Below are 15,652 nucleotides of genomic sequence, written 5' to 3'. Positions count from 1 at the left end.
GCCAAGGAGGCGGTGGCTGTTAGGGACCAGGCTGGCACTGCGGCCACCCCGCTTTGAGGGTGATTCAGACACTTTCGGCTTTCACGTTTATTAAAAAAACCTTCCGCATTTCGGCACCACCCGGCAAACGCCCCCGGGGCGGCCTCTGCCCGGCTCCGCGGCCGGGGCGGGCGCCCGGCGCGAGGCCGCCGCCCCCGCCGCGCCTCGGCCTGCGGGGCCGCCCCGGCCCGGCCCCCGGCGCCGCCCTCGGCGCGCGCGGGAGGCGGCGGGGCCTGCGCGGCCGCGTTGCTGCTGCCGCAGCACAAGCTTGTCCCCCCCACGCCACCGTCGGCGCGGCCGGCCGGCCTCGGAGGAGGCGGCGGCGGCGGCGGCGGCTGCGTCCCCGGAAGCGGCGGCGGCGGCGGCGGGAGCGGCCTCCCCACCCGGCCCCGCGGCACGAGGATGGTGCAGCGCCCGCGCGCACGGCAGCCGCGCCGCCTGTGAGCCCCGCCGCCGCCTGCGGGCCCGGCCCGGGGGCCTCTCCCCGCCTCGGGGCGCCGGTAAGGCCGGGGGCGGCGGGAGGACACGGCCGGGTTGTGTGGGCCGGGCCGGGGCGCGGGGATCCCGCCCAGCGCCAGCCTGGCGGCCCCGCGCGGGCGGAGGCCCGGGGAGAAAGGCGGGGAGGAGAGAGGGGAAACGGGGCCGCCGGGTACCGCGGGGCGAGCGAGGCCTCCCTGCTGCGTGGGAGAAAAGGGGGAAAAATGAGAAATATTAAAAAAAAAAGGGGGGGGCGGTGAAAACTACCCCCATCCCTTTTATATATATATATATATTTGTATTTTTATTCCTTTTTTTTTCCTGTAACTGCCCCCATATTGATCTTTGCAGCACCCTCGGGGCAGGCCCAGCCCCTCCGTGGGCTGCTCCTGTGGGCTCCCCTCGCTGTGGCTCCAGCCAGGGCACCTCTTTATGTGCAGGTACGTGTATATAAATATATATGTACATATATATATATATGTATATATATAAACATACACGTACCTGCACATATATGTTAATCTCCCGGAGCTGGAGTCCCGCTAGCGGTTTTCAGGGGCAGGTTGCCGTTGTGTAACGGGCCGAGGCGCTGTGCGAACCTGCTGCCCGACCCCTTGCTGCAAACTTGCCCGCCGCGAAGGCGCCTTCCTCCCGTGCAGCAGCATCATCATCATCGTCGCTGCCCCCCGCGGAACGGGGCCTCGAGGCGCCTCTCTCCACTGCCTCTGGCTTCCGCAGGGGATCGTGTGGTTCGTGTGCAGGGTCGTGTGTGGAAATACCATGAAGGAGCATGATTTGGCTGGAATTGGATATTTTATTTCAGTTTTATTTCAAAACTAAGGAAAGGATGTTAGCTCGAATGTTGTGTGCTTGTTATTGTAGCAGGAAAATAAATGTTTACAAGAATAACTTGGGTAGTACTAAAAATATTCATATTTCAAAATGACATGTGAATGGTGATTTCTTCTTCTTTTTTTTTTTTTTTCCTGTTCACTGCATACCTATATTTTATCGTTTTTCTTCTTAATTTAAAGGCACTATTTTATTTTTTTTTAAGAATGCCACCTCTGGTGCAGCATGCCTGGAACATGGCTGCTAGCTGCCTGCATTTAAATTTGCACCGTGGATCATAATCATAGACGTGGACACCCTGGGATCATTTTTTGTCCAGCCAGGGGATAGAAGAGATTACAGCAGAGCCTTTTTTCCCTCTCCTTTTCACTCTGTTTGCTTTTTAAGGGCTCGTTGCCTCTGGGGAAATTTACTGGCATAATTAGCTGTGGCAGTGTAATTAAATGGGTAAATTTTCTTTGCTAGACAAAGCCTGAGTCCAGATGTGAATTTTTCTCGGGTTACTTTCCGCATCCTTGTTGAACTTATCAGAAGTTTTATGGTTTTAATGATTCCCCGGAACGCAAATGTAAGCGATATCTTTTGTGCTAGAATGTTAGTGCTTTTTTTTTTTCTTTTTTTTTTTTTTTGTTAAAGAAAACAGGTATGCTCAGGAGATTGTGGAATGATTATTAATCCTTTTGCTCCTGGGCTGTCCATAGGAGATCATTGTGGGTGTCACTGCGTCTCCCTGCCTGTTTGCAATAAGCTGCTGGCTGCAACCCAGTCCCTGGTCAGCAGGTGTCCAAGTAACAAATGACAACTTTTGCTGGCAGACTTAGCAAGGACATAATATTGTGTTGTGCCCGCGGGGCTGGATACTCTTTGACACGGGATTCAGGGCTGCTGGAGAGGGTTAAGACCTCGGTGGCTTCGTGATGTCCCCCGATGCGAGGAGCGCTCGGAGCGAGCGGGCTGGGATCCTGCTGGACAAGAACTTGGAGGACAAGAGCTTGAAAAGCTGTTGAATGAGGTGAAACAGGAGCCGTTCTGCGTTGGTGGGAAGGAGCAGAGCGGAGTGTGTGGCCAAGGGCAGTAAAACAAGCCCGGCTCTACGTGGTGTCAGCCGGATGCACCGCGAGCAGGCAGGATACCGGCAATTCCAGCACCCTGGATGGGTATCACACCCCAGCAGCACAGCCCTTCCCTTAAAGACCTTCCTATAATGTGCACTCTGCTGTGAGCATTGTCTTTTTCATGTCTTTTTAATTAAAAAGGAAAAAGACCATTAGAAGTAAAGCTGTTTTATCAAGTGAGCCCTAAATTCAATATTAACGGAACTCCTTAGTGTCACAGCTCAGTTGCTGGTTCCAAATCTCCCCTTGCCAAAAGCACGTTTATAGTGAGAGGTTTGTTCTTGGAGAAGAACGTTCTGCCCTGCACATAAAGCAGGTTCCCAGAACTCCCAGGCTTTGGTTTATAAAGTCTTGCATATGCTCCAGCATGATGGTTTTCATTAATTATCTGTTAAATGGAGTCTGTACTTTCCTACATGAGTAAGCAAATTAAAATCACATTTCTCTTCATCAGTGGGGGAGAGTGGTACAGGAGTGATATTATCATCATTGCTACATCCTTGGTGTTTCAGCTATTGCCAAAGCCACTTATTTCACTCATTTCTGTTGTGGTTTGTGTTCTTCCCTTCACTAGTGGCTGCTGCCTGTTTCTCTGCTCCTCTAACACAGTGAGCGTTGCCTGCTGCGTGTGTCCACTGCTCTGTGTTGCCATTTCCACTGGAGCTGCCATTTCCTCGGGTTGTCAGTCATTTTCTGCTTGTGATTCAAGCTGTGCTTGTGTCTGGGTCCCTGTCTCATTACAGTTCTCATTACGGACGAGCGCTCGGAAGAGCCTTTGGCTGGCGCTTTCCTCTGGTTGCACTGCTGAATTCCAGGCACATTCGTTAATGTGTGCTCTTAATGAAGTCAACGATTAACCTCCTTAAACTGCTCACTGAACTGGTTTCTGATTATTAAAGTGTTACTGAGACTTTTCATGCTTTTAGAGCAAAGCCTTTCCATGAACTATGCTTGCATGGCTGGTGTCAGTAGGATACGCTCAATTTGACTTTTAGCAAAATTTTCATAGGTCCTATCAAAGCAGTTTATTTTACTTCTGCCTTCCTGCTAATGGATAGTAACCAGAAGAACCATTTTTAAAGAGATCCTTAGAGCTTTGTGAGTCTAATGTTTTGCTTTTCCATAGTCTGTGTGGTCCAGCTCAGGATAAACATGATATAAATCATGATTTTTGGCTTTGAAAAGTTGGAAGGGTTTAAAAATGCTCAAGCCAGCAGTCCTGTGTATGAAGATGTTCTCTTCCCCATTATACAGGTCACTTGGCAAACAGGATGGGGCTTTTTAGGGTTGGCAGTGGGATGTCTATTTTCAAGCAGAGGTTAGGTTTACTTTTACTGTGCAGCTGTGTGTATTTTAAACCATGGTTTTCACTTTTAACAAAACCTAGAATATGGGATTCATTGGATTAGTGGGGGAAAAAAAAAAGTGTTTCTGACATTTTTATTTTTGAACTCTCTGCTTTATAATCTAAGTTAAATCTTAACCTGGGCCATGTGAAATTCAGTATCACGTTGATCTTACTTTTTACTGTAATTGCCAACAAATTATTTCTCTGATTTCTTTTAATAGATAAAGTGAACTATTTACTCATCTCTTGGGCATGTTGAAATGTTTAATGCTGCTTTGGAAAGTGTTTCAGGAGGGCCAGAGCAATGTTTTGTCAAAGCATGAAGCCTTTTGCTTTGCACCGCTCTTGCTAAGACGCTTTCATTCATAACCTGCCTCCCAGATGACTCCGTCACCTGAATTTTGGGAGGAAAGAGCCTCCTTTACACCCAGTGAGGGTGTCCCCTCCTTCTCTGTGCCATCCTATCTTCTTTTCACCCTCTTTTATGTGCAAATAAGCAGGTCGTTTTCCTGCCTCGAGGAATTAAATATTCTGCGCTTTCCGCTTGCAGCATCTGGGGAACAAAACGCTCTCCCGGCGAACACGTTTGTGGGATAAAGTAGGTCAGGAAGCTGCCACGAGCCTCTGCCCGCTCGGAGCTGCGCTGCCGTCGCCTCCCGATGTCATTCGGTCTGTTGGTCGTGCTCGGGTGCAACGGGTGGAGGGATCCAAGCGGATCCAAGGGTCTTCCCTCCCCGCGTGGTCCCGTCTTTGCGTCCCCAGGGCCGGGAGGCAGGAAGGGCTCAGCTGGGCAGCAGGGAAGCTCCGCTCGGGGGTGCAGACAGGGCCAGGGCAGAGGTGCTGCTGCTCCTCGAGCAGGAGGAACCTCGGCCCCGCTTTTCCCCTGCTGCCCACGGGTGCTGCGGGATTCCAGCAGAGGTGGAAGGAGCCAGTTTGCTCCTCCGACTTCCCTAATTCCCAAGCAAAACCGATGGTAAAAGCTGGTGCTGATTAACAGAGCAGGAATGTATTATTGGTACAGCCTTCTGATGGATTTGGAAACTTCTGCTTAATTTTAATTTTGATCCTATGTTTTCTTTTTTTTTTAAAAAAAAAAAAGGGAGGTGGGAAGAAGAGGACAGGATAACAGCTGGATAATATAGGGATAAAGCTGCCTTGGGAACCAGCTGAGGCCCTTTTCTAGCTGCAAGACCAGATGAGGTTTATTTTACTTCTAGGCACCAGTCTGCTGATACCAGATTGGAGGTGTAGATATTCTTATTAATTAAACTTCACGGAGCTTTGCAGACCTTTTTGTGCTTTCTAAATTTGAATTGCCAGCCTAGCAGCACAGCTGCCATCTCTTGCTTTTTAGCATTAGTCTTTTAGGCGCTAGTCCTCAAGCATTGCTTGAAAAGAAAAAGCAAATTTAATTAAAGGTACTTCTGATACCTGCTGCTGTTTGTTGTACTTAAATGGGAGGTGGTTTCATTTTGAGATTAACCCCATCTCTTTGTGTCCATGTTATTTATGGATGGTTTGCTGGGAGAATCACAGTTCACGTGGTTTGCGCTCATGAGTGTTCTTCTGGCAAGCAAAGCTTTCTTATTCGGAGTGATTAACCCTAATGTGACCCGTTTCCTAACCCCTGTTTTACCACTTGCTGTGGTTCGTCTTCGAAAACATAATTGCTGATAAAAATTAAACCGAACCGTAGAGTTAAGCTGAAATGCTGCTGAGAGCAGTAAGATTTTCAGGCTTACAAAGGAGGCGAGGAGCCTGTTGGATGGAGGCTGTTAGGATGAGTTAGCTCTGTTACCCTTGTCTTCTGCCCACGATTTCCTTCATTAAGATATTTTTGTGTTTTGGTTTCTGTTGTCATTAAATTAGGAAAAAAAAATCTCCTTTGGCTGTCTTACATGCACAACAAGGGGAAATATTTATAAGGAAATGACTGATTTCAAGCTGTCTAGCAGATACATGGTAGGTGACCTTACAAAAAGACATCATGTAAAAATATGCAATATCTTCAAACTCTTTGAAATTTGTATTTTTCCTTTTCCTTTTGGCAACTGCAATTTTATTGTTAATGCCTGTTTCAGTGCAACATACATTTTTTTTATTGTTGCTGTGAATGCTGTTTCTTGATATTAAGCCCCAGAAGTAGGAATTTAATACTTCTATGACTCATTTCTTTGACTTGTTGATCTCTGAAATAGACTTCATTATTTTCCTTATTTGTAAATTACCCTTCAAAAAACTCACAGGACTGTTTCAAAAATGACTTTTTTATACCCTATTTCGTATCAAAACCCGGAAGGATTGGAAATGTTGCTTTTTTGAGGTTGCTGCTTTCAGCCTTGAGCCGGTTTGCAGGAAAATCCTCCTGAACTGTAAAATAAGTGGCCGTTTCATCCCTTTCTAGCTGACTAATGAAAGCAGCATTTCCTTGGGAGACTGAGATCATAACCATTGTGCGTTTCCTTTTCAATATTTATCTTTTGCAACCACATAATAATATTTATTTCTTGAGTTTGAAGGGCCTGATTTAAGAGCCTGGCATCCTTGCAGTGCTTGTCTGGGGTCTCCTGACAAGTACCTACAGCTGTTATTCTACTTCAGCAGGGTTTTTTGTCTTGATATATGCACCTCGATACCAGAAAAAGTTACTTGGGAGTTGGCCGGTGCTGCAGGTTGGCAATATTCACCCATCCTGTTGTGCTTGAGCTAGTTACTGGACTGATTATGGATATAGCTGTTGCACAGGTATTAAAAGGCCTAGCCAGAGTGCGGAGAGGCAGATGACACTTGTTAATTATTTAAGTTAATGTAAATTATTTATTTAATTAAACCAGGAAATCTGATCTTGTTTTTTGACCTGCCACAAGCTAATAATATTTTCCTTCCCCCTCCCCCTTTTTTAACCTGTGGGGAAAAAGAAAAGTTTAAGTTATACTCTTAAGTTTATTTATTTACACAGGAAATAATTACAGCTAGAACTGGCAGAAGAGTAGAGACTGTTTTATTTCCATTAGACCTTAAGAGAAAGGAGCAGTTTTGAGTGTGGGCACCATGAACTAAGTCTTTAAAATGTTGTAAGAATATACGTTTTGGTTTGTGTGTGATGTGTGTAACCTGTTACATAGATAAGTAGAGAAACTTGTATTTCATATTTATATAAATACGTATTTATATTCATAATATATCTGTGTTCATATATAGAGATACTGGTTTTCATATATATTCACTTTATTGCATGAAAATCATTAGCTCTCCAGGCAGCAGTGTGGAAACATCCTTCTCCCTGCTGGCTTGCACTAGCCTTGCAGAATTGCTGCTTTCACGTCAGCTCTAGCATTAAAATCCACAGTTGCTCCCTTTTCTCTGACAAATGCTCCAAAGACGTATTACCCTTTGGAAATTGCAGCTTATAGCATTTTCTAATTGCTTTCTAAGCTGTCGAGTTACCAGGGCATATTAAGCAGCACGCGCTTTAGAGCTGGCTCTCTCTTACATTAAAATATTAACCCCAATATTTTTGTATCCGAGGTACTTTGCAGCGCGTCGACGTCCGTGGCAGGTTTTAAACCCCGTAGCAGAGGGGATGGCCGGGAAGTCCCCGCGCAGGGATCGGGGTGGCGCTCGGCTTTGATGAAGAGCGGTGATAAAGGCGGGATCCGCAGCGGAGAACGCCGCGTTCGGCGCCGCTTTCGGTTCGGCTCCTGATCCGTTTCCACCTCAACATGTGTCTCCAGTGCTCCTAGATGGGACATTGGGGATTTCGAACCGGGGCTCGTTTAAGGAATTTGCGGCTGGTGACAAGACAGGAGGCAGAGCTTGGAGAAGTGAGGCTGGTACCCAGCATGTTTCTTGCCAACGGCAGCTCTCCCTTTTCCTCTCAGACCTACCTTTTTCTGACACCTTTGCTGTTTTTTTGGCAGTAGCATAGCTGCTCTTTGACAAAGACAGACATTGGGGTAAGATGCACTTTCGTCATTACCTCTTGCCTTTTCTTTCATTTCTCCTCCATCCCTCGTTTTTTCTCTTCACCAACTGTTTGCACTTGGGCACCCTGTGCATTTGTAGCAGGCAGCAGCTACTGCTGGTACCTCTCCCAGCCTTTCCAGGTATGGATGAACATTGGTGAATGGTGCAAAGCAGGATCCAGGACGTGTCCCGTGCTCCAGCATGAGCAGCCCTTTCTGCAGGTCTCCCCAGGAGAGCACGGTGCTGTTGGCAGGGCAGGAGGGGCAGTCGAGGTCTCTAACCTGCTGCCGTCGTCTTGTGCTCCTCCGAGCTGCTTTTCTAGCCTCTGGAAGAGGTTTGCAGGTTTTGCTGGTTTGCAGGTTTTCCTCCCTTCAGGAAAGGGCTGTCTGAAGCATTGCTCTCAGGAGAGTGTGAAGAGTGTACAGAGAAGTTGTAATCACTGCAGATTGTGGGATCTGGAAGAAAACCTTGTCCTTTTCCCTTCCCTTGCTCTTCTAAAGCGGTGGATCGGATAAAAGATCACTCTCTACCTCCTCTCCTCCTTCAAAACATGTCCTCCTTCGTGCTACTTCTGGCTTGTGTCTATTGTGCTTCTCATAAACGTCAATCAGAATCTCACAGAGCTGCTGGGAGCAGTGCCCCAGACTTCACTAAAAATTATCAGCAGATCCATATGCATGTCCAAACATTAACCATTCCAGTGCGGAATTCCTGAGATGCTAGTCGTGATGTCGTTCGTTTCCCATAAATTTTGAGGGTAAGCAGTACATTTCTAGCAACAATTTAAAATGTAGGATTAAAGCTTTTTTTTTCTTTTTTTCCCCCAAAATCGCAAGTAAAACAAAGGTAAAAGGCTTCCTTGGCACTGCCTCCTTGCAGAGCTGCTGGGGTGGTTGCACTGAGGCTGCCTTTTACCAGTCACTGTTTGCTTTTCATTGGGGTGGAGATGGGAGGCTCTCACAGTAAACTTTCTTCTGGTCTTTCTACTCAGCAAATAAAAAGGAAATTCAGGAGGGGAGTTAGAAAGACTAAATATAGTGATTTTTTTTTTGACAAAGTTTATTGACTCAGCACATTTCTCCAGGGAGTGTGGAGCCTTCTTGTTTCTTGGCTCTACCACATGTTCTCTTGACCCTGCACAAATCAAATAAAGAAAAGAGCCTAAAATGGTCTGGGCTGCTTCCCAGGTCCCACCTTGAAGGTCTGGTTATTTGAGGGCAAGCTAGGGAGGAAAGAGGGATGTTACACGACTTGAGCCTCAATTTTGGAAGTGTGTATGGGGATGTACAGGCCTTGATCTTTGGGCTGCATTGCAGCTTTGCTTGCATTGTGTTATAGTGAATCCAAATATTACTAGCTGTGTAAGTGGAGAAAGAAAAAAGATGATTTTATTGTCTCTATTGCTTGTCAGTGATGATTTCTATTTTGCATTTGACTCTGCTAGAAGTGATTCTCAATTTTTTAAATCTGCACCTAGCTGGCAATTGCAGGAATTGAGAAGGTGAACTTGAGCATGTTTTGTTCTGTGTTTTATTTGAGGCATGCAGAGTGCATGTCCAGTGAACGGTACAGAGAAAGTTGTGTTATTGAGCCTTATTTTAGTATTTTAGTTTTTGATGTCAAATTTCCGTCTTACACGCTTCCTATGCCCTCCCTCCTCAAGGATGCATACAGCCTAGTCACTCTGTCACAATATTCTTTATTTTCAGGTGAACAATCAGAATAATGTTCAACATAAACCTGTTGGAGAACCTGAAGGTCTACATCAGCAGTCGACCGCCGCTTGTGGTTTTTATGATCAGTGTAAGCGCTATGGCAATTGCTTTCCTGACCCTGGGTTATTTCTTTAAAATCAAGGAGATCAAGTCACCAGAAATGACAGAGGTACCGTACAAAAAGTTCCTTAGTTTAACAGTGGGAATATTTATTTGAGAAACATGCTTAAAAGTTGATGAGTTCCTTTTTTTTTTTCTCTCGAAGAACTCTTTAATGGGAGTGCAACAGCGTCTTACGGGATATTGCCTGCGTTAATACTTACCTCTAATTTTATGGTCTTGCAGTTGTTTAAATCACGATACTATTTGCTGTGCTTGGCAGGCAGTGGCTGGGACCGAGTGCTTTAGTTTTTGCAAACATCTTATCCCATTCTTGATGGTGTTTGTGCTTGCTTCATGAGCCATTTAATCGATGTTAAATAGCTTGGAACTGCGGGCTGAAAAGTAGATGTTAAAGTTGCACTGCTCTAGAGAAGTCGCAGCCAAAAGTCAACTTGCTGATCTGATGGGAGTCTTTGTGTTTGTTTTAAGGACTGGAATACCTTCCTGCTGAGGTTTAATGATTTGGACTTCTGTATATCTGAGAATGAAACCTTAAAGCATCTCATCAATGATACCACGACTCCAGAAAGTACAGTGACGAGCGGGCAAGCACGGTCTTCTACACAGTCTCCACAGACTCTCGAAGACTCTGGTCCCATAAACATCTCTGTTACAATCACTCTGACGCTGGACCCGCTCAGACCGTTCGGTGGCTATTCTCGCAATGTCACACACCTAAGTTCCACAATTTTTGGACACCAAATTGGACTCTCAGGTATGCAAGACTTTTTATAATTTAATTTAATTTCTATTTTATTTTATTTTTTTGATTTTTATTTTATTTTTAATTTCTATTTTATTTTTATTTTTTATTTTTGTAATTTTGAATGGTAACTATGTAATCAAATCGTTCAGGAAAAGAAATGAAAACTTTGCAACCTACGACTGGTGAGACGAAGCTTTTGCTTAGAATGCATGTGTTTCCAGATTAGATATTAGCAGATTCCTATACAGAAGCCTTCGTTGGTTTGCTTGAAAAGCTGTTCCATGTGCTCAGGGTGGAAAGATCTGCCGGGATTAGGCATTACTGTGTAAAATGATCACAGTAATGGCAGTGGAAGGTAATTATTGATTCAACAAAATTCTGATCAGGAAGTGCTTCTACAGTAAATATTTGGACAACTTTATCCTGATGCATTTTCAAGTAGTTAAGTCAAATATTAAACTCATTAATGTATGTGCACTAGAAATCAAGTGGCATATTGTGTAAAACACAGGTAATCTAAAATACAAGTGCATGCATGAACAGACTTCAGCATTGCAAACACAGCAAGATGGATAAAATTTCTGTGATATTGTGCTGCTGTCCTGTCATTACGTTTTGACAGGAGATTTAAGTTGTAGAGATTGAGCAGAAATAGCTAATGGAACTTCACTTAAACTTCTATGCAGGGCTGTTTATACAGCATGTTATTATAGTACTTGAAGGTGTCTTGAACCTCAGAGATCTATAAGAGATATTTGCTCTATCTCTAAATATCTAGTACTGTATTTGTTTTTACTTCTACATGACCTATCAAATACATATTCCTTTGCAAGTTGCCTGAATTTATTTTCAATTTTAATATGACTTTATCCACACAAAGTTCCCTATCGCCGCCACGTTTCTGTAGTTATGTCTGCATTAATATCTGCAAATAAAAAATAAACTTCAGAAAAATCATGTGTTTTGTCACATGATTAAGTCATTGAGAGGGGAAAGGCTAAAGAGCTGTGGGGTTTTTTGTTTGTTTTTGTTTTGTTTTTCTAAGAAATTTCCCTGATGCATGAAATCACTTGTAAATAGTGAGTTTTTCTTTTTTAAAAAATAGACTTTTGTTCTCTTCATTAATAGTAAAGATCCTGGGCGACTCCAAAGGTACAGATCCAGGCTTATCTGTCATTTGTGCACTTTCCTTTCCCTAGTGATTGTTGCTCAAATACTGCTGTGAATCAAAAAAAAAAAAAAAAAAAAAAAAAAAAAACTAATAAGTTTTTTGTTTCCTTTTTCCTAAAAGGCAGAGAATCCCATGAGGAGATTAATATCACGTTCACCCTGCCGGCTGCTTGGAACTCGGACGACTGTGTCCTCCACGGTCACTGCGAGCAGGTTGTGTTCACCACCTGCATGACTGTGACGGCGGCCAGCGGCGTATTCCCTGTCACGGTGTAAGTGTGACACTTCTAAACACTCTTTCATAGATTGTTCATTTTGGGTGAGAATTTTCACGTTCTACTTCCTCAGGTGGTGCTCTGAGGTTCCCTTTTCCTGCATTTCACCCAAGTAACAACCCTCTCTTGACTCTCGAGACAATCTTCTAGCAACATCGGATTTTTCTGTGGATGTTTTGAACTGTAGCCTTCCCTGCCTTTCAACAAGCTGTAATTTAAACTTCACTGGGAACAGCAGTCAATGAATATTTAAGAAAGATACCCTATAATTTATGTTCGCTGCTCTGTAGGCAAGCTAAGACCTAAGACTGTAAGGTTCTTACCCTCTTCCGTGCTGAAAAATCAGCACAAGCAGGATGCTGCTTTGCTACCAACCCCAGAAAGTACCTATCATGAGAGTAGTTACCCTCTGTCTTCTCTGGACTCTGACACTATTCAGGATACTCTGCATAGCCCTGGATAGATTCACATGATAGCATGATACTTATGAAAACCAGCATTTTTCTAATTAAGCTCTAGGGCGTTGATTTACTGGAGCAGCATGCAGTAAAATTCTCATGTTGCTATAGGAACCATATGTTGTAATGCCAGCCTTTGGTTAAAGTTGTAGGGGTTTTTTTGTTTGTTTGTTTTTTGCTGTTTTGGAAGGTCCAAAATAAAATTGTATTTTACTCTGCCTTTAAGAAGACTGGGCTTGCCTCAGTTCAGAGACTTACTGAATGTGGAGAGTGGCAATTTGAGTGCTAATCATTTCTGCTTTTTTGTAGTCAACCACCACATTGTGTTCCTGAAACGTACAGCAATGCTACACTTTGGTACAAGATCTTCACCACAGCCAGGGACTCTAATACAAAATATGCACAAGATTATAACCCATTCTGGTGTTACAAAGGAGCAATTGGAAAAGTGTATCATGCTTTAAATCCCAAACTAACTGTTATAGTTCCAGATGTAAGTACCCACTGTGCTTTTATATGTTATGTTGAATAAATGCTTAGCTCAGGTTTAACTGAATATGTTCCTGTCCCAAATAACCATATTCAGGGCTGGATCTGGTTTCTTATTGTATTGCAAGGGCCAGGTTTACCCTTGGTGGAAATGTTGGGTTCTGCTTATCTTCCATGTGCCTCAGGACGTTAATAAATAAGGTTTGTATTTTGAAATAACTTGACAAAAGGCACAGTCCTCCCGTAGAAAGAGATCCTTAGTACAGTTTTCTAACATGAAGAACATTTTGTCTGTGTGCCAGAATTGGGGATCTCTTTCATTGCTATGCTAGCTTCATAAAAGGGGAGAAGGTTGATTCATGAACTAATTTCTGTGCTAATTATTGCTTTAATATAAAGTACCAGCTCTCAGTGCCTTGGCAGTAAATGGCTTTAATTCTCTGTGCAGGATGACCGCTCTCTAATAAACCTGCATCTCATGCATACCAGTTACTTTCTTTTTGTGATGGTGATTACAATGTTCTGCTATGCAGTTATTAAAGGCAGACCAAGCAAACTGAGGCAAAGCAATACAGACTTCTGCTCTGAAAAAGTAAGTATGGGTAACAAAAAACACTGATAAGAAAACACAGGAAACCTTCTTTTTACATAGTTTGTACAGGCTGCTTGTTCTGATCTTGAGATGCAGGTTTTACTCTCTTGTGAAGATACACAGGTACTTCATTGTGAATAGGACATAGGGGTGCTGTAAAGCACCTGTATGTGCTTTGTAGAGCCTTAGACTTGGACTGCTCTACCACAAAAGTGGTTTATTACTTGCAGTTCAGTAAACACTATAATTCTATTTTTATGCCATTATTATTATATTTTTTGTATTGCAGCATTGAATGATACTATTGAATATCTTAAAATTATCCCATATCGCAAAAGACTTAAAACTTTGAATTAAACATGACACTTCTAACAGTTGTTATCAAAATTAAGCAAAATCAGTAATGAAACTGTTGAAAAATACGCTGAAACATACTGAATAGATATTGTTATTCAGTACTACAGTGGAGGCCTGTATTTTGCTTGAGGGGTTAAATATGAATATATTTAGTTGTAAATTAGAAGGCTAATGTTAGCTTCATAATAATATTTTGATGATAATATTATGATGTTGGCATCATAAGAATATTTTATAGCTGTTTTCTTTTTTTAAAAAAAAAAAAGTAGATATAATTATTAGATTAATCATGCTGAATGCAGAACACCTTCAGAGTGGCTTTAATTTCCTTTCCAAGTCAGACTTTTCAAGGTTCTTTGAAAAGGCAAGGGCAGATATGCCAGCTGCATGGAGATAAGGAATATCACTGTTACAGGATTACGAATTTGACTTAATTACATCTTTTGTTTTTCTTTTGTGTAGGTGGCTTTGTCTGAAGCATAATCCATCCTCTCCTTTTACTGAGAATGACTGAGAACCATAATCATTGCCTGCTGAACCCAGAATGGGACTTAACACTCTGTGAATACATTATCTTGCGATGTTGGTTTATTCCAACCAAAGACATTTCAAGTGCCTGTAATTGATTTGTACATATTTATAAAAGTATATCCAGACTAGGTCAGACGATGCACTTGTTCCGCATTGTAGTGCGGCCGGAAACTTCAGTCTTTACCTGTGGACATAGCCGAATGTTTGTGTAGATATGTTTAGTGATATGGCTACATATAGTCAAAGCAAGATATTTTTGTCTAGCTGCATCTGGACAGATTAAGATGCCTTTGCAAATGTCTCAAACAAACCAACAACTATATGTTTTTCTTTTTTTCTTTTTTTGCCCAATGATATGTACAGTGTGTTTGAAACAGTATGCACCTTTGATATAATACTGCATTTCCCGAGCCACCAATCTACAACATCAATTAAATGTGTATTTGTGTGGCCTAATATCTTTTTCCATTTGCTCTTTGCTTGCAAGAAGAAATATCAACATTTTTAGATTTTCTTCTTTTGAAAAGAGAAATACATATTCACATTTTAATAGTGCTGTATTTAGGACAAACTTGTGCTTTTATTCATAGAAATTCATAGAAATTAAGAAGTAAAGTCCCATTTAAAATCTTTCTTACTGAAGTGCTAAGTTTGAATTTTTTTTTCCTTTTTTTCCCATTGGCTTGCTGAATACCAGGGAATCAGTCAGTGTAGAGGTTTTCTGGAAAGCTTTCCACTTGCCCCCCATCTACAGCCTTCTTCAAATATGGAACTAGCATCTTTGCTGCAGAGTAGTTTTCTGTAACCTTTTTCTTCTGGAAGGTGAACCTTAATAAAAAAGATGCATTGTATTAACATTGTGTTGAGGCTCTGCACAGCCTTGGGCAAGTGCAAAATAATAAGAGGAAAAAGAATCCCACAGTCTGTAATAGAGCTTCAGTTTGAGACCCTCCATCTCTGAAAGGCAGCTGAAAATGACACTTTTTTATTAGCTTTGTCCAATTTCTATTTAATGCTATTCATTGAGGGGAGAACGACAAGGAGAGAGCTAGGGCTGTTTTGATTCAGGTCAAAGAAACTGTACAGTAAAACCCATATGTTTTGAGTCCATTCTTAAATCAGATGAGTTATAATGTGCTTTTCTCCCTCTTCCATTCTAGCTTTTGCTGTTTCTTTCTAGCTGGTTATTTAGGAAGCTCCTTAATTTTCATGAGTCAGGGTTTTCCTGCCAAGATTTCCGCCACTGCTTTTAAATCTCACTCGTTGCCTTAATTTACCTTTCATCTCATCTTTCAGCTGTCCTGTCAGGTAGTATAACTGCAGGTCTGTAAACATGTGCATATATATTCTTTTTTCTTCCTCTTTGATAAGTTTTTGCCCTAAGTATGAAGACAAAACAA

General features: G+C 42.8%; 1 protein-coding gene across 1 annotated transcript; it reads left to right on the top strand.

Annotated features, from left to right (window-relative positions):
* Positions 1 to 446: 446 nt before the first annotated feature.
* TMEM248 (transmembrane protein 248) lies at positions 447 to 14,465 on the top strand. Its single transcript, XM_088530038.1, has 7 exons — positions 447 to 539; positions 9,507 to 9,681; positions 10,104 to 10,389; positions 11,672 to 11,822; positions 12,593 to 12,776; positions 13,221 to 13,364; positions 14,184 to 14,465. Exons 2-7 carry the CDS (start codon positions 9,523 to 9,525, stop codon positions 14,202 to 14,204), a joined length of 945 nt encoding a protein of 314 aa, XP_088386164.1. The 5' UTR covers positions 447 to 539; positions 9,507 to 9,522; the 3' UTR covers positions 14,205 to 14,465.
* The last annotated feature ends 1,187 nt before the right edge of the window (positions 14,466 to 15,652 follow it).

Source organism: Tinamus guttatus, unplaced genomic scaffold (assembly GCF_059628265.1).
Source record: "Tinamus guttatus ecotype Peru unplaced genomic scaffold, ASM5962826v1 Tinamus_guttatus_pri_ptg000356l, whole genome shotgun sequence".
Classification (NCBI taxonomy): Eukaryota; Metazoa; Chordata; class Aves; order Tinamiformes; family Tinamidae; genus Tinamus; species Tinamus guttatus.
The sequence above is the reverse complement of the archived record's forward strand: the minus strand, read 5'-3'. Positions and strand labels throughout refer to the sequence as shown.